We start from the raw sequence: 26,628 nt of genomic DNA on the forward strand, positions 1-26,628 counted from the left end.
GTGCAAAAAACTAAATAATTTTAAAAATGTGTGGGCACACTTAACACATTGCTAATTGAAAGTACATGATCTCAATTTTAAAAAAGGCTGTCAACTTTCTTACAAAGGGTATATTTTTGGAGGTTTGTACTTAGGTTTAGTGCTTAGTTTTCACAGAAGGTACAGTGAAATCCAAATCTTACAAATCTCAAAGGCTGAAGGGAGTTGTACAGAGTCCATGCTTTAAAAAAAAAAAAAAAAAAAAAGCTCATGAGAACTGACTATATCTGCAGAAAATGCTTTCTAGGCAAAAGGAAAGGATTTTTAGAATATTCTTTGAAAGGCTTTCAGGAAGACAGGAAGATTTTCTAAATGTCTAAAGTTACGACCACTGAGATAATCAACCAGACTTTCCGAGTGTATTAGCTTTTTTGTAGGAACACTTGGAAGCAATACTGGGTTATTTGTATTGCTCAATAGTTAAATAGATACAGCAAAATAAATGTAGAAACATTATCTTAGAGGGGCTGAATGAGAATATGTTTTCTATTAGATAAAGCACTGTTCACTTTTATTTTAAGAGAAATTCTAAGAGTTGCTGGGGTACAAATTTTTACCTCCAAAAGACCAGAGAATCTTGACTAATAGAAGTGAAGGGTATACTTTCAAACACTGTTAGGAGTTTTTGTTTGGAAAGTCTACAGTCAAATTGGAACAAATTGTCTATGGGAAGAAGGTTATATTGAAGCCATACTTCTTATTAAAGTCAAATTAAGTTTTCGGTTGAAGGGACTGAGAATTAATTATTTTATGCTTATGTTTTATAATGAAATCAAATTTCCTAAATTCTTAATATTTCCCTAGCTATACTAAATATATGCTTGTGAATCTAGCTTGCTGTGGATGTGATTTCAACAATAATAACTTAAAGTTGGAATAAAATTATTTAATGTAAAGATGGCCTTATATGCAGATTATCTTATTGGACCCTAATATAAACCCTGAGAATTGTTATGACTGACTTAGGATCACACAAATATTATGTAGTGAAGTCAGGCATTATACCCAGATGTTTACTGAATTGGTATTAATTTAGATATATATGTATACTTATATATATATATATCTATTTTTTTTTCAAAGATGGCTCAAAGATGAGTTATTTTGCCACTCAGTACTGAATCTAATACAGATTGAGAGTTTATCTCAACTAAATCATGGTATATGCAAGCTCATTTTTAGATTGAGGGACTGTTTTATCTTTCTTCCTGTGGAATTACCCTCTGCCAAGAAGTCCAGGCTAGAAACCTCTGGCTCACCTAAAATTCATAAAGTAGCAGAAGTGGCTCGTGATGACAAAATGTTGGTCTCGTCTGTATGAAAGGGTCTTGGTCTCTGGAAACACGTAGGTAAACTTTACTTTTGCTGAGCTCACTTAGAACCATTTTCTATCTGAGGAAGAGCTGCTGAAACCGTGCGTGCAGTTGCTAGTTCATCTGAAGCTCAAAACCAGCATCTGCTGCCATGAAGACAGTGGTCAGAGAAACCGAGAGCTTCACGCAATCCTGTCAGTAGGGTCTCCTTCACATATTCTTTGGACCCACTGAGAAGTCTCTTATAAGCGTCTAGTTAGCAACTAGCCACCCCTGATAGATAGGATCAATTTACTAAAATTAGTAATTATGTACACTTCCAAATCCTTACACACACACACACTCATATCAACAAATGAATTTAGCTAAATCCTTAGAGAAGAGTCATTGCTAACATGATGACATTGTATAGAGAGTCCTTCTATTCTTTAAACTAGTTAGCAGGGAATTAACATTTATTGCATATAAATGTGTTATACTCACCTTAAATTATCCCATGTGGTTCACATAAATTATCAGCTAATCCTGATAACAGCCCTAACGGGTAGTTATCATTATCCCTATTTAGAGGCATAATAACTGAGGCTGAGGCTTAGAGCTCCAAGTGCACAACCACACGATCCTCCTGCCACAGTGTATGATGTGTATAATATAATGGGATGACTGAATTAATTCTCGTCTCAGAGCATAACTGGGAGCCACTGATAAAATGAGCATTAACTGTGTGGTAAAAGTTAATGAATTTGTGCTTTTAAGTTTGTGTAAAAGATCACAGACTTTCATTGTACACTGAACTAATTTATTAAAGCTGGCATATAATAGAATTAATAAACACAAAACACATACTGATCAAGGCATAATGATTCTTGAAGCACGTTAGAAATTTTTAGTAATAGCAAATTCCTAAATTTTAACCAAAGGAATGGCAAAAATTGGTTTTATTTTCAAACTTAAATCGGTGAACAATCAATAATAGGACTGTCCGGTATATTATATAGTTGCTCTTTTCTGTCAAACTTCATAAATTGGGAGTATTCCTCAAATCTTCTCCCGGTACATATTGGCATTATCAATACGCAGAAAATTATAAAGTTGATTGTGTATATTACTTTGGAGAAGAAAGTTTGTTGTCTTTGTTTATGGTCCATTTGCAATTCCATATTCTAGGATATAAGAAAGACTTATTTTGGTATTTATCAGACAAAATGGTTTCCTCTTCTTAGAAAAAAAATCACTAACTCATAAGAAAATACTCTGAGATTCAGCTTGAAAATGTTTTAAACATAACATAAGATAATAACATAAATATAAGAGGCTGGTTGATGTCATTATGTAACAGTTTTAAAATAAAAGATCAACATTGACATAGCGTTCAGAAACAGTTTGCAGTTTGGCTCAAATGGAGTGTTTTTAGGATCAGGTTTCTTTCTCTACACTTAAAATCTGGGTCACTGAAAAATTTCCATCTCTCTAAACTTTTTGGACTAAAAATAATTTAACAAAGAAAAGAATGATGGACTTCTGAGTAGTTCAAAGGGCTGGATACTAATTATTTATCAGAAAGTTAATTAGTCAAAAACCTAGACCAAATTCTATTAAATGCTTGATTACTTAGTTTTTGCACACATAATACCTCAGCTCATCTTTTTTTTTTTTTTTTCAATTAAGACTTTATATTTTTAGATAGTTTTAGACTCACAACAGAATTAAGGGGAAGATAACAGAGATTACCTATATTTCCCCTACCCTGAAACATGCACAGCCTCCCCCTTTATCCACATCCTCCACCAGAGGGGTACGTTTGTTACTGCTGATGAACCTACATTGACACATCATAATCACCCAAAGGCCACACTTTACATTAGGACTCACTCTTAGTCTTGTACATTCTGTGGGGTTTGGACAAATGCATAATGACATATATCCACCACTATGGTATCATACAGAGTAGTTTCACTGCCCTGAAAATCCTGTATGCTCTGCCAATTCATCCTCCCTCACTCTAACCCCTGGCAACCACTGAACCTTTTACTGTCTCTATGGTTTTGCTTTTTGTAGAATTTCATGTAGTTGGAATCATACCATGCAACCTTTTCAGATCGGCTTTTTTCACTTAGTAGTATGCATTTAAGGCTCCTCCAGGGCTTTTCATTGCTTGATAGCTCATATCTTTTTAGCACTGAATAATATTCTATTCTCTGGATATACCACAGTTTATTTATCCATCACTCATTGGAGGACATCAACTTCCAAGTATTGGCAATTAAAAATAAAGCTGCTCTAGACATCCGTGTGCAGGTTTTTGTGTGAAAATCCGAGTCTTCAGTTCATTTGGGTTAATCTGAAGGAGCATGATTGCTGGATCATATAATATGTTCAGTTTTCTAAGAAGCTACCAAAACTGTCTTCCAAAGAGGCTGTATGATGTTACATTCCCATCAGCAATGCCTGAGAGTTCCTGTTCTGGATCCTTGTTAGCATTTGGTCTTGTCAGCGTTCCAGATTTCTGGCCATTCTAATAGGGTGTGTAATGACACCTGTCATTCCCTGATGGCATATGATGTGGAGCTTCTTTCCATATGCTTTTTGCATATCTGTATATCTTTTGTAAGGTATGAATTAAGGCCATTGGCCCGTTTTTAAATTGGATTGTTTGTTTTCTTATTGTTAAATTTTAAGAATTTTAAAAATATGTTCTGGATGAGTTCTTTGTCAGATATATCTTTTGAAAATATTTTCTCCCAGTCTATGGTTTTTCTTCTCATTCTTTTGACATTATATTTCATAGAGCAGGAGTTTTTAATTTTAGTGAAGTCCAGATTATGAATTCTTTCTCTCAGGGATCGTGCCTTTGGTGTTGCATCTAAAGAGTCATCACCAAACTGAAGGTCATCTAGGTTTGCCTCCACGTAATCTTCTAGGAGTTTTATAGTTTTGTGTTTTACGTTTAAGGCTGCGATCCATTTTGAGTTAATTTTTGTGAAGGGTCTAAGGTTTGTGTCTAGATTCATTTTTTATGATGTGGATGTCCAGGTATTCCAGCACCACTTGTTGGAAATATTATTTTTTCTCTATTGTATTGCCTTGGACCTTTGTCAAAGATCTAGTGACTAGATTTATGTGGGTCTGTTTCTGGGCTCTCTGTTCCATTGATCTCTTTGTCTATTTTTATGACAATCCCACACCGTTGTGGTACTTACTGTAGTTTTATAGTATGTCTGGAAGTCATGTAGAGTTAGTTCTCCAACTTTGTTCTTGTCCTTCAATATTGTGTTAGTTCCCAATATCTTGGGAAGAACTGAGATCTTGACAGTATTGAGTTTTCCTATCTATAAGCATGAGATATGTTTTCATTTATTTCGTTCTTTTGATTTCATTGATTGGAGTTTTGTAGTTTACCTCATATAGATCTTTTATGTATTTCTTAGATTTATATGCATTTCATTTTTCTGGATACTGAAATAAATGATATTGTGATTTTAATTTCAAATTCCACTTATTGTTTGCTGGTATATAGCAGAACAATTGACCTTTGTATATTAACCTTGTATCCTGCAGTCTTAATAGTTCCAGGAGTTTATTTGTTGATCCTTTCAGGTTTTCTACATAGATGATCATGCCACCTGTAACAAAGACAGTTTTATTTCTTCTTTTCCAATATTTATATCTTTTACTTCCTTATCTTGTTGCATTAGCTAGAACTTTCATTATGATGTTAAAAAGCAACTGTGAGGGGAGCATCCTTGCCTTGTACCAGATCTTAGTAGGAAAGCCTCTAGTTTCTCACCATTGAATATGATGTTAGACGTGCATTTTTTGGGTAGATATTCTTTATCAAGTTGAGGAAGTTCTCCTCTATTCTTAGTTTACTGAGAGTTTCAAAATTCATGAATGGGCATTGAATTTTGTGAAATGCTTTTTCTACATCTATTGATATATCAGTTAATTTTAAAAACAATTTTCTTGTGGCTGATATTGCTATATCCACTTTATAGATGGAGAAATTAAGGCTCAGCAGTGAAGTAACTTGCCAGTAGGTCTCACAATTACTGGTGGAATTAAGTTTAAACCTACAATTATATGACTTGCTCTACAATATGCTTTCTCCCAGTGCTTACTATCAATCCTGACTCATTGGCTCCAAGGTAGTAGGAGAAGTAGATTCTCTCATCATGAATATCACCAAACTAAACAGCCTATTAAGTAGTAAAATATAAACTTATTTTAAATATTATTTCAAATAATAATTAAAAAAATTTTTTTGAAGATTTTATTTATTTACTTGTCAGAGAAAGAGAGAGAGAGCACACACAAGCAGGGGGAGCGGCAGGCAGAGGGAGAAGCAGACTCCCTGCTGAGCAAGGAGCCCGATGCAGGGCTCGATCCCAGGACCCTGGGATCATGACCTGAGCCGAAGGCAGACACTTAACTGAGCTACCCAGGCATCCCTGAAATAATAATATTAACAGTATTCTCATGCACAGATTTGGTATTTGTGAGTTTGCCTACTTGCTAAAATTTATTTGTAACCCCAAAATTAATACTGGAGACGCTTTCATGGTCATTTGCAGACATGTACAGAGTGGCAAAAGATTTCAGCCTCCAATGTACATATTCCAGACTGAGGGCAGACAACATGACACTCTGCCTTTTTATTCTAGCTCTCATACTGCAAACAAGTATCCTATTTGTGGTCTACTTAGTGCCAAGTTCTTTTTGCATTTTGTGTTTTTGTTGGTGATTTCGCTGTTTAAAAGTGACCCCCAAGTGTGGTGGTAAAGTTCTGTTTAGTGTTCCTAAGTGCAAGAAGGCTATGATGTGCCTTATGGAGAAAATACATGATACATGTGTTAGATAAGCTTTATTCAGTTGGTCGTGAATTCAATATTAGTAAATTAACTATATATATTAAATTAAGTGTCTTTCAATGGAAACACACAAACAAATCATGAATTGATCAAGTGATGAAAATATTGTGACCAGGGGCTCATAGAAACATAACTCTGTATTTCCTCTCAGAACTATGGTTCAGTATCTGCTAATTTAGTATTTGCAAACACTTTATAGAGCATAAGTACCATTAATAACAAAATCAACCATTTATGATTTCACTGTCATGGTGTATTTGTAATGATGTATTTACGGAAGTGAACTTCTTGCTTTTGGATTAAAGTTTCAGTGTGGTATAATTTTATTGGCTGTGCTCAACTCTGTTTATCCATCTTTTGTAAACCACTATGCTAGTTTCCTACTGATGCTATAACAAATTATCACAAGCTTAGTAGCTTCAAACACACAGATTTATTATCTTAATTTGGAGGTCACAAGTCCAAAATGGGTTTTACAGGGCTAAAATCAGGGTGTTGTCAGGATTGCCTTCCATCTGGAGGATCTAGCGGAGACTCTGTTTCCTTGCCTTTTCCTGCTTCCGGAGGTGCTTGCATTCCTTGGAATATAGCCCCACATTACTCTGACCGCTGCTTCCATCATCATATCAAATCTTTGACTCTCCTGCTTCCCTTTTCCAGTTATAAGGATATTTGTTATCGAAAATGTCAGCTTGTAGCCCTGTCAATTCTGTGCTCCCCGGTCCCAATTAACTTAAATATAGTCTTGTTACAGAGTAAAAGACATTTGTCTTTGCATCTTGGAAGAATTGCTGATTAGGTCCACATCTGGGGATGGGGCAATGCTCTGGTACTTATGGATGCTTTCACTGTTGTCTTGTTTTTATTCCTGTTTCTAGCCCTCAGAGCCATGTCAAACCATTTGCATGTCCAGAGAAGAGTTTATGCAAAGGATGACAGAGATTGTTGGTTGGGGCACAAAGGAAGAATATGGGGAGCTCTTTGACAAAGTGGATATAGCCCAAGATGGCTTCATTAACTGGGACAAGCTGACTTCATTTATGCTGTTAGCACTTTATGAGAAAGACGAACGAGCAAAGGCAACTGTGGTTCCCCAGTGGAAAGACCTTGAATTCCTCCCAGTGAAGCACAAGGACACCATTCAAAAAGTAATTTTCTTAAAAAGTTCAAGTCGCTATCTGACCATCAGTAAGGAAGGCTTATTAGGAATCTGGGGAGAGAATTTAAAGCTGCAAGAAACACTTCCCATCACTTCAGATACCACCAAGCTTAAACACCTGTGGGTGACAAGTCTGGTTTCTCTGGAAAATGTAAACAAGGTACCAAATCTTAATAAATAAATTTACTACTTTATTTCTTTAAAGATTTTTTTATTTGTTTATTTGAGAGAGAGAGAGAGAGAGAGATCATGAGTGGGGGTGAGGGGGTAGAGGGAGAAGCAGACTCCCCGCTGAGCAGGGAGCCCGATGAGGGACTCGATCCCAGGACCCTGGGATCATGATCTGAGCTGAAGGCAGACACTTAACTGACTGAGCCACCAGGCGCCTTAAATTTACTGCTTAAAAAGGGGAAAAAAAATGATGAGACAGGGCTCCTGACCAATATCAAGTATAACACTGGCAGTGACAAAGAGCTGTAGTACCTCTCTGTGCCTCTCCTCTCACCTGGAGGGAATGCAAATAGAGCCAAGTGGGCTACTAGATTTCCCAAACTGGTTTCTTGGGCACCTTTAAAGGACACAGCTGATAGTGACTCAGATTCTTGGCTCTGTCCCAAATGTGGCCATGCTGCATTGCTGGCTCATAAGACGTTTCTGGACTCCATGGTTTATAGTAGAATCATGGGTCTATATGTAGAGCTGAGAGGCTATAACAATGCGTGGCACAACTCAATGCAATTACAGGGAATTGCTTATCTGATTTTAACCACTGTCCTAGTCAGTTTCTTAATTGTGATCAGGAGGGCCCACTAAGTACAAATATCCTTATATGACTCTACCTATAAGTAAGATAACATGTTGAAAGGAAAATCAGTTTGTGAGGGAAGGATGAAACTTAAAGAATCCATGTTCTTAGTATTTTATATTAAGCACATGGCAAACTTTCTATGAAAATTTTTAAATATACACACAAGCAGAGATAATAGTATTAAGAACCAATATTTACCCTTAACCATTTCCAATTCCCAGCCAATCTAGTTTCATCTATATCTCCCTACTTTTGAAACCCAAGACATGCAATTATTTAGTCTGTAAATGTTTCATTTTTCTAAAAAAAGTCTCCCTTTTTAGCATAATTATAGTACTGCTATCACATTTAAAATCAATTGAAGTAATTCCTTGCTATCATCAAATATTCAGTCATGTACATATTTTCTTGTCTGATAATTTTTAATAGTCTGTGAATTCCTTGTTTGATAGTTTGTTTGAATTCAAATCTGAATAAGGTCCAAATCATTGTGAATTGTTGATGGGTCTATTTTGATCTACATGTTTTTCTTCACCTCTTCTTTATTGTTGCATTGTTTTGTTCTTGCTGTTGCTATTTTTGTTAAAGAAACGAGGTGTTTGTCCTTTAGAGTTTCCCACAGTCTGGATTTTGTGGACTGTATTTAGATAGGGTTGTTGAACATGTCTACTTGTTCCCCATATTTCCGGTATATTGGTAGTCAAATCTAAAGACTTGATCAGTTTTAGAATGGTCTGTTCTGGAATAGGGGTTCCTCAGTCGGGAGGCACAAAATGCCTGTTCTCTCTTTTCTTGGGACATTATCAGTTATCACAATTATTCCTTGATCTATCAATTTGTTTAGGGGTTGCAAGATGATGACATTCTAGTTTCATCATTTCCTCTTTATAAGCTGAAATGCCTCTATAAAAAGAAATTCCCCTTGTCAATTATTCAGCTATAATGTACAAACCATAGACCAAAGGCAGGATAAATGACTAATTCTTTATTTTATTTACCAGCATTCAAAATCCTCTAAAGATGAAAAATGAGTACTACTATCATTATTGTTATCAGTATCATTATAAACTCATGAATTTAAACAGTTTGATTTGTTTCAATCCACTGAGTTATTACCCCATCCTTAAAATTGTATCATCTTTGGACACTGGGATGAATACAAGTCAGCTTCTGAGTCTTTTCTGATATAACCGTATTAGTCTTTGAAAGCTTCTTTACTCCGGTATGACAAAATGTTCCAGGATCATCTTCCGTATTTATTATGCCAGACCCAGAATTGGCCATTTCTCCAAAGACCCGGGTTCTTTTTACTGGGAAATGGTATGCTCTAATGCCTTGAACATCATCATCATCATCATCATTTGCTTCCTATGTGACATGCCCTGCTCTATTAATCTTCTCAAGATCACCATAAGGTAGATATTATTCCCACTTTAAAAATGAGAGACTATGCAAGGGGAGGTTGTGGAATTTGCCCCAGGTCACGCAGGATGTAATCAGTGTTGCAAGACTTGTAAACAGAGGCAGCTTGATTTCAGAACCTGTTTCAGAGTCTTTGCTGCCTCTAGAGTGGTCCAGTTCGTTCTTGCTAAGGATCGGGTGTTAATGTTAACTGTATGTATTACAACATAGTTCAAGCCCAGATTTTCTTTTATATCTGTGTGTAGCATTCTATTATTATAATGTAATATTTGTGTTGTTATATTGTGTAATGATTATGTTGCATTGTGTCTTCTTTCCAGGATTGATGACTAACTCTTAGCCTTTCCTTTGCACTTAGTCAACATAGAACTTTAAAGAATGTTGCTTTTTTCTTCTTTTCTCAAACAGCTTTATTGAAGTATAATTACACAAAATGCACTGCACATATTAATACCCAAGTGGATAGATTTTAATGCATTTAGATACTGTGAAAAATCAACAGTACAATGAAAATAATGAACATATTCATCCTCAAAAGTTTCCTTGTGCCCTTTTGTAATCCCCTGTCCAAGCCCTCCCATCTCTCCTTGTCAGGTAGCGACTGATATGCTCTCTGTCACCATATGATAGTTAGCATTTTCTAGAGTTTTATATAATTGACATCATACAGTGTGTACTCTGTTTGGTCTCACTTCTTTAACTTGGATTGGTTATTCTGAGATACATCAGTAGTTCATATTTTTATTGTGTAATATTTCATCATGTGGATATAGCACATCCTTACCAACATTTGGTATAATCAGGGTATTTTTTTCCCCTCTTAATTTTAGCCATTTTAATAGGTTTGTATTTTTTTTTTATCTTATTGTGGTTTGAATTCACATTTCCCTAATGACTAATAATATTGAGCATATTTTCATATGCTGATTTGCTACCTATATATCCTCTTTGGTGAAGTATCTGTTAAAATCTTTTGCCTATTTTATTGTTGGGTTTATTTTGTTGAGTTTTGAGAGTTCCTTTTTTTTAAGATTTTATTTATTTATTTGACAGAGAAAGACAGCTAGAGAGGGAACACAAGCAGGGGTAGTGGGCGAGGGAGAAGCAGGCCCCCCCTGAGCAAGGAGCCCGATGTGGGGCTCGATCCCAGGACCCTGGGATCATGACCTGAGCCAAAGGCAGACACTCAACGACTGAGCCACCCAGGTGCCCCTTGAGAGTTCTTTATATATTCTGGACATATACATTTATCAGATGGATAATTTACAAATACTGTATCATAGCATGTGTTTTGTCTTTGTGTTTTCCTAAGACTGCTTTTGGTGATATCATTTTCAGATTGTTCATTACTAATGTATAGAAATACAATAGATTTTTAAAAAATGATCTTATATCCTGCAACTTCACTGAACTCATTTATTGGTTTTGATCATTTTTTGTTGTTATTACTATTTAGGATTTTCTATGTTTAAGATCGTGTCATCTACTAATAAAGATAGTCTAATTTCTTCCTTTCCAATCTGGTTGCTTTTATTCTTTTTCTTGCCTCATTTCGCTTCCTGGAAATTCCAGTGGTGTTAAATAGTAATGGTGTGAGTGAACATCCTCATCACGTTCCTGATCTTAGGGAGAATACATTCAGTTTTCCACCATTATGTATGATAGCAGCTGTGGGTTTTTTGTATATATCAAGTTGAAGAAGTTTCCTTCTGTTACTGGTTTATTGAGCTTTTTTTTTTTTTCCCCATGAAAATGTGTTGGATTTTGTCTAATGCTTTTTTGGTGTCTATTGAGATAATCATACAGTTTTTGTCATTGATTTTATTAATGTAGAATATTACATTGATGATATTTGTATGTTAAAGTAGCCTTGCATTCTGGTATAACTATAACTTGGTCATGGTATGTAATTTTTTTACATGTTGGATTCTCTGCTAATGTTTAATTGAAGATTTTTATATGTATATTCATTAGGGATACGGAGCTGCAGTTTTCTTATGATGTCCTTGTGTGGGTTTGGTCATAAGACAGTACTGGTTTCATAAAATGATTTGGAAAGTATCCCCTCTACTTTTTCTTTTTTTTTCTTTTTGGAAGAGCTTGAGAAGCATTGGTATTAATTCTTCAAATGTTTGGTCACATTTATTAGTGAAACCATCTGGGCCTATTATTTTCTTTGTGAGAATTTTTTTTATTACAAATTCAATTATTTTACTTATTATATGTCTGCTGAGATTTTCTATTTGGTTTTGAGTTAGTTTAGGTAATATTTTTGTCTCAGGAATTTGTCTAGGAATCTCATCTAGGTTACCTACTTTGTTGGCCTTCCATTGTTTATGATATTCTCTTATAATCCTCTTTTATTTCTATCAGGTCATTAGTAGCGTACTCTTCTATTTCTTATTATAGTGGTATATATTTTCATTCTTTTTTTTTTTAAATCTTGGGTTGGTTCAGCTAAAGTTTTGTCAATTTTATCACCAAAGTTATTTACCCTTTTAAAAATGGTTTTGGGATTTTATCTGACTTGTGAACGCTACTTACAGAGCTTTTATTAAGTGCTTTTTATGAAAGCCTCTGCTTGCTTTGTAAAGCATGGTTTGTAAAGCTTCTGGTATGACAGTGCGATGCTGTCACCCTCTGTCTTTGTTTTTTCTATGTGATTAATCATCTCATCTCCCATGGATGGAAGAGGTTGGCAGGTGTGTGAAGCGGGGATACGGAAGAAAGTATGTTCAAATGCCTTTAATGGGAAGAATTTTTTTCTTGGCTAGCACCCAAAGTTAGAATAAAGTATACTTGTGCCACCATGCTATGTTTCTGTAATACTGTTAGTGACCCTTAGGGAACAGTGTCTGCTTTGGTGCTAAGATTTGCATATTTCCTTTGCATACCCATTTCATTAAATTCATCAGAAATACTTTTTGATTTTCTATTTACTACTTTAGATAGCAGTGGCTTTTACGAGTAAAGAGATTTGTTTCTATGATCTGCTGTCCAAAGGAGAATTTCCTTGTCAATATAAACTCCAAGGCCTGAAAGGAACTCCAATTTGTATGGAATATTGGTATGACCCCCTTGATGCCAACGAATCAGTTCTTTCTTTTGGGGACATAACTGGAAAGGTAAGTGAGGGAAGGAAAGATTGAACTATGGATTTAAATATCAAACTGTAGCCCAGTATAGAAATAGAATACAAAGGGGGTGACCTCTGAACTTACAGATTATAAGCCCACACACGCTGGACATGGAAAAGATGGATTAGGTCAGAGTTCCTTTTCTTGCTTACAAGGACAATCTTCATGTGGTTTTCTTGCCAATTATTAAAAGTTATCTCTTATAACTCTTTCAAGTTAATTATTCTGATTTTCATTCACAAGGCTTCTTTCTACCAGCCTCCTGGGCAGTGCTTATTTACCGTATCATGTAACATTGGGATAGATGCATTGGAGAGGGCAACAAAGAAACCCAGACATTAGGACGCCTGGGTGGCTCAGTCGTTAAGCGTCTGCCTTTGGCTCAGGTCATGATCCCAGGGTCCTGGGATTGAGCCCCATGTTGGGCTCCCTGCTGGGTGGGAGGCCTGCTTCTCCCTCTCCCATTCCCCCTGCCTGTGTTCCCTCTCTTGCTGTGTCTCTCTCTGTCAAATAAATAAAATCTTTAAAAAAAGAAAAAAGAAACCCAGACATTGGATATGATGATTCGACTTCCTATCACATCCCCCCCAACCGCTACAAGATTATTACTTGCTGAATGACACGAGAATATGCCCATGAGCTCTGAAGTAGTCTAATTTGGACAATTTCCTTTCCTAATTGTGAAAGCTTTGCATTCTTTGTGTGTTTAATAACAAGTGTATCATAAAAGCAAATAATGAACTGCCCTTCGTAATTGCTTTACCAACATGGTCATTGTTCTGTCTTTAACTATAACTGCCTGCATCCTTTAAATAATATTGAGGAAATTCCCATTAATTCAGTATCTATTCCTTATTAATCTTAGGGAACATCGGATGTTTTGCAACAATAACACTGTCATTGTTTGTTTTCCTTTCAACATCCCTGCTAAGGTTCAAGCAATTGCTTTCACGGCAGCCTTGATTTCCCTGTTTGAGCGTCCTGCTAGTGCACATGAAGATGAAGAAGCCACAGTGACCATCAGCTGGGCAGAACTGCTCTCTGGATATCACAAATGTTGCTACACATTAGAGCATAATCTTCATCATGGAGACTGGGTCAGGCAAGGTACTGAATTTGAACAGTAATGAAAGAAATGGTCACCTTCAACTTCCACATTTATATTCTTTGATGAAAATGTTTCCCACAAAATGTTCGTCTCAAAACCAGTAATTGGTTCTCGGGAGGTTTTGGCCTGGACTGTAACTCCCGTACACTAGCAGGAATTTCTTTCTCTCTTTTCTTTCCTTCTAAAATGTAATGCAATTAATTCAGGGGAACTGTGCACTCAAGACATCTCAAGAGAAGAGAGAAAATGGTCACAGAATCCATTTAACTTCAACCCAACTCTGATCCTAAAAATCTCCTCTAGTCCTATCTGGGGCTGCTCAGTGAGAGAACGTAACAAGTTCCCTCAAAACCACTCCTTTGTTTTCATGAAAGTATGTTAGTTTGATTGTCTTCAAAATGGATCGTCTTAATTTTCTTTTTTTTCTCTTTGCTGATATAATGACTGAGTTCCTATGATCTATAGTACTTGAGCAGTAGCTCTCTGTGTGATAGGATTATGTTGTAAAACAGCATCTATGGAAAGCCAGGACTTTCTTAAAACCTTGTCACCAGTGAGTTTGCTAGTTTCACAATATATCTAATTTTTTTACAAAATTTGCATGTGATGGTTCAAGATCCACATGTGCAATATCTCTTCTAATATCTCTTTTGGTCCAGATGCTAAAGACTATGGTCATTTTTTCACTTCTAAATTGCTGCATTAAATTATGCCCACTGAAAGGAATGGAAACTAACAATCTCTTTGTTATGTCGTAGTTCTATTCCTAATATACTTTGAAGGAGAGACAGTCAAATGGACCCAGCTGTTGGCCATTATAGTGGTTTTGCCCTCTTTGGGGTCTAGGAGGTTGCAACTAATTCTTTAATTCATGACCCACATAGTAATATCCCACATGATGAACTATAGTTTCTGTATTTTTTTTCTTCAATATACATTATATCATGTCTTTGGTACCTTCTGCGTATCCTTTAATTCTGGCATGATATTGAATGTGGGAAAAACAAAAGATGATATCTTTTGGTTATCTACTATGTGTCACAGGCACAAAATTATGTGTTATGTTTGCATAACATGGAAACAAGAATCACAGTATGAGAAACTGTACAGAGCTATTGTAGCTGCTTCCAAATGAGCATGGTAATTGAAGTATAGTTGACACACAGTGTTGCATTAGTTTCAGGTGTACAACACAGCAGTTCCACAAGTCTCTATGTTACACTGTGTTCACCACAAGTGTAACTACCATCTGCTACCATACAGCGCTATTACAGTATCTTTGACTTTATTCCCTATGCTGTACCTTTTATTCCCATGATTTATTCATTCCGTAAGTGGAAGTCTGTATTTCCCACTCTCTTTCACCCATTTTGCCCATCCCCCACCCCCAGCAAGCATCAGTTTGTTCTCTATCCTTGTGGGTCTGTTTTTGCTTTTTGTTTGTTTGTTTATTCATTTGTTTTGGTTTTTTTAGATTCCACATGTAAGTGAAATCATCTGGTATATTTCTTTCCCTGTCTGATTTATTTCACTTAGCATAATATCCTCTAGGTCTATCCATGTTGTTACAAATTGGAAGCTCTCATTCTTTTTTATGGCTGAGTAGGTGTGTGTGTGTGTGTGTGTGTGTACCAAATCTTCTTTTTTTAAATTTATTTTTTTATTATGTTAATCACCATACATTACATCATTAGTTTTTGATGTAGTGTTCCAAATCTTCTTTTTATTGCAAGTAATGCAAGAAACATAGAAGTGCATATATCTTTTTGAATGAGTGTTTTGGGGGCTTTTTTGGGGTAAATACTTAGTACTAGAATTACTGGATCATGGTGTTTCTATTTTAACTTTTTGAGGAACATCCATACTGTTTTCCACAGTGGCTGCACCAATTTATATTCCCACTAACAGTGCACTAGGGTTCCTTTTTCTCCACATCCTCACCAACACTTGTTATTTCTTCTCTTTTTGATTCTAGCCATTCTGACAGTATGAGGTGATATCTCATTGTGGTTTTAATTTGCATTTCCCTGATGATTAGTGATGTTGAGCATCTTTCCATGTGTCTGCTGGCCATCTGTGTGTCTTCTTTGGAAAAATAACTATTCATGTCCTCTGCCCATTTTTAATTTTTATTTATTTATTTATTTATTTATTTTTTAAGATTTTATTTATTTGACAGAGAGAGACATAGCGAGAGAGGGAGCACAAGCAGGGGACTGGTAGAGGGAGAAGCAGGCTTCCTACGGAGCAGGGAGCCCAATGTGGGGCTCGGTCCCAGGACCCCGGGATCATGACCTGAGCCGAAGGCAGACGTTCAACGACTGAGCCACCCAGGCGCCCCTCTGCCCATTTTTTAATTGGATTATTATTATTTTTTGTATTGAGTTATATAAGTTCTTTATATATTTTAGATACTAATTCCTTATTGGATATATCATTTGCAAATATCTTCTTCCATTCAGTAGATTGCCTTTTCATTTGTTGATGGTTTCCTTTGCTGTGAAAAATCTTTTTATTTTGGCACAGGTCCATTAGTTTATTTTTGCAAGCATGATATTTTAATATATAAAACAAAGACTAGATTCACTATAGTGATAAAGTAATAGTTCCTAAAATCTACTTGTAGTAGGCTTCCTGAAGTTTGGAGTATCATTTGAGTTCCATGACCTTAAATTAATATGGATACGTAGAAGTAGCTAACAAAATTCTGTTATTGAAAAGGTTGGGGATATAACCAAGTACAGTTTAAATTGATATTATTTTCTCTGAATATGAAATACAAAATACTCTCTCAGAGAGAGAATGAAACGTTCCACTCTAGACCTTGTCATAGTTTCATTTAAACCTCTCCAAAACCGACTCTGCTGTAAAGTAACCACTTATAAGTCTGTTAAGTCTGTAAAGTTGCAGGACAAGGATTTTTCTATAGGTCCATGTGAAGTCATTGCTCATCATGTTTCCAAAATATAATTCTGACCTTTTGTTCCCTCATCTACTGACTAAAGAACATGGGGAACTTAGTTTAGTATCAGCACTATAACTCATGTTTATGACCAAAGAAATCCAACTTTGGAGTCTGGCTTCTAAATCACTGCAATTAGGAATTGGCTATAAAAAAGTTTTACATGTAAAAGAAATATCAGGGATCTTTGCTATCTAATTTGGATTACACATTTCTTAGCTCTGTGAATCAAAACTCATTGTAATTAAGTGAATAATTTTTGGAAAAATAGGTGAAAAATATATTTACTTTAGTCAGTTTATTTGAATTGCAGACTCAATGTGTCAATCAATCAACAATTATTTATCTTTTATGTGATTTAAAACTGTCTTAGGCATTGGAGACTGTAGAAGAAAGATTAATTATAACCTCAAGAAACAGTATATGAACAAGAATTAAAGACTAATATAAAATAATTTATTAGAACATTGTACATGTGTCTGTTAGCCATTTGTATGTCTTCTTCATGTCTTCTGCCCACTTTTTGACTTGATTAGTTGTTTTTTGGATGTTGAGTTTGAGAAGTTCTTTATAGATTTTGGATACCAGCCCTTTATATGTAGTGTCATTTACAAATATCTTCTCCCATTCTGTGGATTGCCTCTTTGTTTTGTTGACTGTTTCCTTTGCTGTGCAGAAGCTTTTTATCTTGATGAAGTCCCAAAAGTTCATTTTTGCTTTTGTTTCACTTGCCTTTGGAGATGTATCTTGAAAGAAGTTGCTGTGGCCAGTGTCAAAGAGGTTACTGCCTATGTTCTGCTCTAGGATTTTGATGGGGATTCCTGTCTCATATTGAGGTCTTTCATCCACTTTGAGTTTATCTTTGTGTAAGGTGTTAGAGAATGGTCGAGTTTCATTCTTCTGCATGCGGCTGTCCAATTTTCCTAGCACAATTTATTGAAGAGACTATCTTTTTTCCATTGTGTATTTGTTCCTGCTTTGTCGAAGATTATTTGACCATAGAGTTGAGGGTCCATATCTGGGCTCTCTATTCTGTTCCATTGGTCTAGATGTCTGTTTTTGTGCCAGTACCATGCTGTCTTGGTGATCACAGCTTTGTAATATAGCTAGAAATCGGGCAACGTGATGCCCCCAGCTTTGTTTTTGTTTTTCAACATCTCCTTGGCGATTCGGGGTCTTTTCTGATTCCATACAAATTTTAGGATTGTTTGTTCCAGTGCTTTGAAAAATGTCATTGGAATTTTGATCGGGATGGCATTGAAGGTATAGATTGCTCTGGGTAGCATAGACATTTTAACAATGTTTATTCTTCTGATCCATGAGCATGGAATGTTTTTCCATTTCTTGTGTCTTCTTCAATTTCTTTCATGAGTGTTCTGTAGTTCCTAGAGTATAGATCCTTTACCTCTTTGGTTAGGTTTATTCCGAGGTATCTTATGGTTTTTGGTGCTATTGTAAATGGAATCGTTTCTCTAATTTCTCTTTCTACAGTTGCATTGTTAGTGTATAAGAAAGCAACTGATATCTGTGCATTGATTTTGTATCCTGCCACATTACTGAATTGCTGGATGAATTCTAGTAATTTAGGGGTGGAGTCTTTTGGGTTTTCCACATAAAGTATCATGTCATCTGCGAAAAGAGAGAGTTTGACATCTTCTTTGCCAATTTGAATACTTTTATTTCTTTCTGTTGTCTGATTGCTGTTGCTAGGACTTCTAGTGCTATGTTGAACAATAGTGGCAAGAGTGGGCATCCTTGACGTGTTCCTGATCTTAAGGGAAAGGCTCTCAGCTTTTCCCCATTGAGGATGATATTTGCTGTGGGTTTTTCATAGATGGATTTTATGACCTTGAGGAATATTCCTCTATCCCTATACTCTGAAGAGTTTTAATCAGGAAAGGATGCTGTATTTTGTCAAATGCTTTTTCTGCATCAATTGAGAGGACCATATGGTTCTTCTCTCTCCTCTTATTAATGTGTTCTATCACATTGATTGATTTGTGAATGTTGAACCACCCTTGCATCTCGTGGATAAGTCCCACTTGGTCGTGGTGGATGATCCTTTTAATGTATTGTTGGATCCTATTAGCTAGGATTTTGTTTAGGATTTTGGAATCCATATTCATCAGGGATATCAATCTGAAATTCTCCTCTTTGATGGGGTCTTTGCCTGGTTTGGGGATTAAGGTAATGCTGGCCTCATAGAATGAGCCTGGAAGCTTTCTTTCTGTTTCTATTTTTTGAAACAGCTTCAGGAGAAAAGGTATTATTTCTTCTTTGAATGTTTGGTAGAATTCCTCAGGGCATCCATCAGGCCCTGGACTCTTGTTTTTTGGGAGGTTTTTGATCACTGCTTCAGTCTCGTTACTGGTTATTAGCCTATTCAGGTTGTCAATTTCTTCCTGTTTCAGTGTTGGGAGTTTATAGGCTTCCAGGAAGGCATCCATTTCATCCAGATTTCTCAGTTTATTGGCATATAGTTGTTGATAATATTTTCTAATAATTGTTTCTATTTCCTTGTTGTTAGTCGTGATCTCTCCCCTTTCATTCATAATTTATTAATTTGGGTCCTTTCTCTTTTCTTTTGGATAAGTCTGGCCAGTGGTTTATCGATCTTATTAATTCTTTTGAAGAACTAGCTTCTAGTTTCATTGATCTGATCTACTGTGTTTCTGTTTTCTAATTCATTGATCTCTGCTCTAATCTTAATTATTTCTCTTCTAATGTGTGGCTTAGGCATCGTTTGTTGCGTTAGCCATCAGGGAAGTTCAAATCAAAACCACACTGAGATACCACCTTACACCAGTTAGAATGGCAAAAATCGACAGGGAAAGAAACATAAAATGTTGGAGAGGTTGTGGAGAAAGGGGAACCCTCTTACACTGTTGGTGGGAATGCAAGTTGGTACAGCCACTTTGGAAAACAGTGTGGAGGTTCCTCAAAAAAGTTAAAAAATAGAGCTACCCTATGACCCAGCAATTACACTCCTGGGTATTTACCCCAAAGACACAGATGTAGTGAAAAGAAGGGCCATATGCACCCCAATGTTCATAGCAGCAATGTCCACAATAGCCAAACTGTGGAAAGAGCTGAGATGCCCTTCAACAGATGAATGGATAAAGAAGAAGTGGTCCATATATATGGAATATTACTCAGCCATCAGAAAGGATGAATACCCAACCTTTACATCAACATGGATGGGACTGGAGGAGATTATGCTAAGTGAAATAAGTCAAGCAGAGAAAGTCAATTATCATATGGTTTCACTTATTTGTGGAATGTAAGGAATAGCATGGAGGATATTAGGAGAAGGAGAGGAAAAATGAAGGGGGGAAAATCGGAGGGAGAGATGAACCCTGAGAGACTATGGACTCTGAGAAACAAACTGAGGGTTTTAGAGGGGAGGGGGGTGGGGGGATTGGTTAGCCCAGTGATGGGTATTAAGGAGGGCATGTACTGCATGGAACACTGGGTGTTATACGAAAACAATGGATCGTGGATCACCACATCAAAAACTAATGATGTAATGTATGGTGACTAACATAACATAATAAAATAAAATTAAAAAAAAATAGTATGTTTGTTTAAAAAAAAGAACATTGTACAGTGGTATTGAAAATAAACTACTAAACCATATAAACAAGATATTAAGTCCCATAGTAATGCTTAAGCAGCAAATTTATGAGGAAAAGCTTCAAGGGTGGGTGGTGCTACTTGAAGGATGGGTAGATGGAAGGAAAAAGGGAGGGCATGGTGAACATGAGTAAAGGGAGACAAGCAGACCTAATGATGGACATGAATAGATCAGAGAGATGGACATGAATAGATCAGAGGCTGAGTATTGAGGAAATAAATGTGAATAGGTCTAATAGGGACATATGTTGGAAATCTTGGCAGCTTGCCCAGTTTACACTTGCTGGAAAGTGAAACAGTGCAGTACTGAAGGTTTTTGAGGACACTTGGAAAGCCCTGATGCACACAGCATTTAGGAAAGATTTGTTTGGTAGTTCTGTCTGGCATAGGTTGGAGGACAAAGAATGAAACTGCAATCAGACTGGTTAGTTAGAAGGCCTTTGATTATGAGAAAGTAGAAATGATAAAGCAAGGAAAGAAATAAGCAACCTTCTGAAACAGGAATCTTTAAGGACTTGAAGTCTGAAAATGTGGGATGATGAATCATTTTAGAATGTCTCACAAAGACATCAGTTTCCAGGTGGAGAATGTTCTATTTGCAGATCACAGATGCCCTCTTGGGCCCAGTTCTTCTCCACTCAGCTTTTCAATGCAGACTATATCTGAAGGATCCCTTATTCTGGGATAGTCCAGATCCTGCCACCAAAGAAGAGTCTTTCTTGCCAGTATTGTTCCTGAAACTTCCTTTACCTTTACCAAACTCTATTCTGCTTCTTCTTCTATCTAATTCAGATGGACTTTTCTTTATGTGATTTGCAGTGTTCTCAATTTGGGCTTTGCTCCTGGCTTCTTAAGAATCTTGCTTTCAGATTCCGCCCAATTTGTGAAACAATCCTAAAAATTTCTGTACCTACATCAGAACTTTTGTCCTGCCTGCCATAACTCTTTCAGACCCAGAGGAAATTTGGATGCCTCACATGTAAACCACATTTATACATAAACTGAAAACTAAAACAATCTTTTTAGGGTATACATTATGTCCTTTATTCTCCTTAGTGTCTACTCTAACACGTGATACGTTGTTTTGTCAGGTTTTCCCTTTCTCACTGATTTTAAGCAACTTACGTGTGATGTGCTTCAGTGTTCTTGGTGTGTGTGTCTGTGTGTGTGTGTGTGTGTGTTTATGCTGCTTGGAATTCATTGAGATTCTTTGATATATGGCTCTGTGGTTTTCATTACACTTGGAAATTTTTCTATTATTATTTTTTCCAAAATTTTCTGTTCCCCCCTCCTTTTTTTTCTGGGACTCCCATTATCTATCTCTCTCTCTCTCTCTCTCTCTCTCTCTCTCTCTATATATATATATATATATATATATATATATATATATATATCTTAGATGTTTCATATTATCCTAAAGTTAAGGAGGCTTTATACATTTTTATTCAGTCTTTTAAAAATTTATTTCAAATCACTGTGTTTTAGGTTACCTAGATTTTATTTCTATGTCTACAGGTTCCTGTTTCTTTTCTTCTGAGATGTTGCAAAGTGTTTTCAAAGGATGAGGCTGCCTCTCTGGTTCCTGTGGGGCAGACTGCCTCAACCTAGCTCCTAAGGATGAGGGCTCTGCAGAGAGTCGTGGTGTGGCCACACTCAGAGGAGCCAGGACGGGCAGTGGGTCACCCCAGAGAGCCGCAGCATGGCTGGGGTCACTGTCCCAGTGTGGACAGCACCCACCAGGCTATGGGGACAACATTGCCACTCCAATGGATTTGAAAGGCAGAGCATCAAGCCAGAGAGGATTATTCTTGGCTATTAAGGTTTAATGGGGTTCTCCCTGTTAGACTTTGTATTTCCTTGGTATCTATTACCCTTTCCTTCTTTCCTATTTCTCCTTTTTTGGAATGGGAATGCCTATCTCATGACTGTTCCATCACTTTTTCAGGAAGCACACAACTTGTTTGATTTCCTAAGTTCACAGCTTGGAAAGGAATCTTTCTCAGGATGAATTGTATCCCAAGTCTTATCCATACCTTATTTAGATGAGCCTTTGAACTTAGACTTTAGAGTTGATGCTGGAATGAGTTAAGTAAGACTTTTGAGATTATTGGGATGTAATTTGCATTCGAGAAGGGAATGGATGGGGGGAGGAGCAGAATGTTATGGACTCAATGTTTGTGTCCCCTCCCAAATTTGTATGTTGAAATTCTAACCCCAATATGATGGTATTAGAGGATAGTGCCTTTGGGAGGTGGTTAGGTCTGGAGAGTTTAGCTCTCATGAATAGGATTCATGTCTTATAAGAGACCCCAGAGAATCTCTCACTTCTTCCCCATGTAAGGACACAGCAAGAATTAGGCCACCTATGAACCAGGAAGTGGGCCCTTACCAGACACTGAATCTGTCAGCACCTTCATCTTGGACTTTCCAGTCTCCGAAACTGTAAACAATAAATGTCTATTGTTTAAGCCACCCAGTCTGTTTTGTTATAACAGCCTGAACAGACTAAGACCTTGGATAAATACTACTGAAAAATATTGCAAAAGGAAAGAGAGATACCAAAAGAAGTCTTGATAAGTATTAGTAGATACGAATTTTTTAAAATAGGGGGGTTATTTATGGTTAAAAAGTGATTGGGGTAAACTATAAATAATGTATAGTTTAATAATACTATATGACTGAATATTGAGGAAAATGAATAGAGAAGATAATTTAAAAAGGAGAAAGTGAGAGTATAGAAAGGTGAAGAGTCTCTATAAGATTTTCTCTTACTTCAAATTTTAAATTTTTATATTTTTCTTAGTACCTCTGAAAGGAGGACTCACTTTAGTTCTAACCAGTAAATGAATGCCCATTTCCAGATTTAGCAATAGAGATTAGAAGCTTAAATACAACTTTTTTGTTTGTTTGCAGCTCAGTTATTTCAGTATGAGGAGAAGGAAAGAAATGCTGAAATGAAGAAGGAGGGAGAAAGAGGAGGGCAGGCTGGAGTCAAAAATAGAACAGTGGGCTTAGTACAGAGTATGCTCTCTGGTCCACAAGACTGACCCTACTGGGAGCAAGCAACCAATGTTTGGTTTCATTTGATATATATATATATATTTTATCCCAGCAACAGGAATTGATATTCTTAGAACTCATCAAGAAATATTTTGGCTGATTTTATTCTTAGTGTGAGGAAAGAATATACAATTGAGGAAAGAAAGAAATACATGAGCAAGTATGGTAATAATGTTTCATGGAAGCTAAGGATAAAAAGCTGAAATGTCAAAGGAAAAACTTAGTTTCAGACATAAGAGTATTGGCTTACTGCTTTAAGATAAGATTCAGATTTCTTATTTAAAATTTTGAAGGAGAAATGTTTTCATCTTGTCTGAATGGTTCTGTGTCATATTTTAATAGAAAAATAATTACATTCTGAAATGCTTGTAAAGTAAGGACCGAGTTTTTATGACATCGTAGTGAGACATAAGTGTCTTGAATCTCAGAGAAGTTTTACCTTTTTTTGGTCCCAGATAATTGCCTCCTCATATAGACAATGTCACTGGAAATCTTGGGCACCATAGACTGAAAGTGTAGCTTCTGAAAAAGTGAGCACTAAACTGCCAGTAATAAAAACCATTGATTTTTTTTTTTTTATTAAATTGAAAGGTGTTTTGTCCACTTTGTTTGACCATGGCTAGGAGAAGATACAAAACAGTTTAGACTGATACCCAAATCAATAATTTCTGCACTAATTAATGGAGGTGTGCCAGAGAATTTAGCATACAGATCCCAGATCGCATTTCCTTGGGAAGGCTTCACGACTGATAGAGACCAAGTTTGGAAGAGAAGCTACATTTAGTGTCTTGTTGTGCCTTGCCCCACTTCCCTGCATCTAAATTACTCCAGACAAAAAGATGGTGCATCCCTGAGTTCTCTGGAACACCGTGTCCTTCCTACCAGTTCTCTTGCTGTGTTTAAGGCAGTTGAAATCAGCTTTGAGCTGTGTTGGGGTTAATGCAGAGCATGAAATCAGCCATAATACTGGCTTGCTAAAATGTAACACAGAGGCCGCTGAGGGCAGGGAAGGTTTCGGAGAAGGGCATAGGCCTTTGGAATGCCGAGGCCCTCGTGACCACTCTGCCATTGGAATGCCACGGGGAGTTGCCTTCCCGAAGCCTTCTTAGCCTAAACAGCCGCCCTGTAATCTAAGAGATATGTGCGTTGTCCCTTAGGCTATGTTAGGCAGAACTCCTAGAACATGCAGATTAGCATATCGTATCTTTCCCGTAAACAGATCCTCCTAGTTTCAGTAAGACCCCCTTGTCGCACATCACGTGCTTGAGAAACGGTGATAAGGATTTGTGATTATCCTGAAGGACCAATAAAAGTGGGAGCAAAGAAAAGCAAAGGGTCTTTGTCTCTGAGCGTTGACCCCCTTGCCTTCTCCTCTCTTTCACGGCCAAGTTTGGAGTCATCTTTCATCCATCGTACAGGGATTGCTGGCCATTCCAGGCAGAGCTGGTGGCTTAGGTTTGAAGAAAAGAGGTCTCTTCTTGCAGCTTGTTTAATAGCATTGTGGAAGGTGAAGATTCGTTTGTATCATGAACATGGGTCAAATCAGTATTTTGAGAAGTCATTAAATTAATTGCATTATTATTTGTTAATGTGCTTAGCAGTGCTGAATTAGATGCATTTTGATTTCTAAAAATGAAATAGATAGGGTTATTCTTTCTATCTTTCCTTCTTGAAATGGTAGTTGCTCAGAATATAGAGGGCCCTGTGGTGGTCTAAGAGAATAGGACTCCAACTTCACAATAAGAAATGCAACTGCAAACAAACTCCCTCAAGCAAAAGAACATCAAGAAAGTTCAAGGTAGGATGTTTTCCTGTCATACGACTCATAAAGCAAAAAAGCTTGGGAAATGATCATAAGAATTCCTAGTTAGAAATGGCCCAGTTTTCTACTCTGCTCCAGCTTCTACCTGTTGGCAGATTATACGAAGTAGCCTCATTCTAGCTTACTCCAACTTCTCCTAATAGCATTACTTACTCGGTTTTCAGGTATCACTTTTCATTTTCAAATCACTTTTCCCACATTAACTAATTGCCATTACACGGGGTCATTTCGACAACACAAATGAGAACAGGGATCGATGGCAGTTCCTTTAATGCCCTTTTTTATGACTAAGTGGCAAAGAGTGGAAGCATGGAAAGTGAGCATCTTAATGGACAGACATGATCAGATTGTCTTTTTTTCCCCTCAGAATATTATCTAAAAGTAATTTAAAACATATTTTCCCTCTACCAATCTTCAAACTCACTGCGAGTATTAAAAACAAATCATTTATTTTATCAGTTCAGCCCATTCCCTCGCTTGGTATTTTAAAAACTTTTTCATCATAACCTATCATTTCCTTTGCTGTCTTCCAGAAGTGAGGAACACATTTTTATTTATCAGATAATTTGATTTTAAGGAAATGGCTTTACCCTCACCTCTTCTTACTCAGGCATTCTCAGGAGCTCTGGCATTCCACAATCTAATCAGATACAAGTTATATCTTGGTCTAGAAATAAAGTGTGAATTGTTGAGCCTCCGATATGTAACACTACAGGCCCATAAATGTCACTTGGTAGCCTGCAGATTCAAATCTAAAAGCAGTACTTTGAATACCAGAGCAGAATGTACTTCTTTATATGTTTTTCTTTATAGCCTTGAAACTGAAGATGATAGTTGGATATAATGTGGGGAACACATGACAAAGCAATTTTCTGGGTGGAAATACTTTATTTTGATTGTACTATAATGATATTATGAAATTTCCATGGATTTGAAGATATAATTATAGTGTTGTTATACACTTTAGATCTTATAATATTGCTTCACTGAGTCAAGTTACAATACCCTCAGCATTTTCTGTAAACAAAGGGAATATTTTCAGTGAGGTTGCTTCCTATGAGAACAGTTGTCATCAGATTTTAGACCGTTGGTACTTCCTGTAAGGTAACAGCAGGGGAGTGGCGGTGCTCAGGGAACTTTATGGCCCGGAAATTGATTGCTCCCTAGTGAGACTCAGAGGACTCACCTTTATAGGATCGGATCACTTCTTAGGTTTTTTCTCCTTTCCTTCCCCTCTCTCTTTCTCTTTTGAAAGAAAGACATGAGAGAAAAGAAGGAGAGAAAACAAGGAGGAGAT

At 36.7% G+C, this 26,628-nt stretch overlaps 1 protein-coding gene across 1 annotated transcript in view; it reads left to right on the forward strand.

The window, feature by feature from the left end:
* The window catches only part of WDR49 (WD repeat domain 49), a 135,517-nt gene that overhangs the window by 12,794 nt on the left and 96,095 nt on the right, over positions 1 to 26,628 (forward strand). The window contains exons 3-5 of the mRNA XM_032407275.1: positions 7,099 to 7,539; positions 12,558 to 12,734; positions 13,679 to 13,853. Of these exons, the coding sequence (XP_032263166.1) occupies positions 7,099 to 7,539; positions 12,558 to 12,734; positions 13,679 to 13,853 (793 nt within the window). The remainder of the gene's footprint in view (positions 1 to 7,098; positions 7,540 to 12,557; positions 12,735 to 13,678; positions 13,854 to 26,628) is intronic.

The sequence above is a fragment of the Phoca vitulina genome, unplaced genomic scaffold (assembly GCF_004348235.1).
Source record: "Phoca vitulina isolate PV1807 unplaced genomic scaffold, GSC_HSeal_1.0 scaffold8, whole genome shotgun sequence".
In the NCBI taxonomy this organism is placed as follows: Eukaryota; Metazoa; Chordata; class Mammalia; order Carnivora; family Phocidae; genus Phoca; species Phoca vitulina.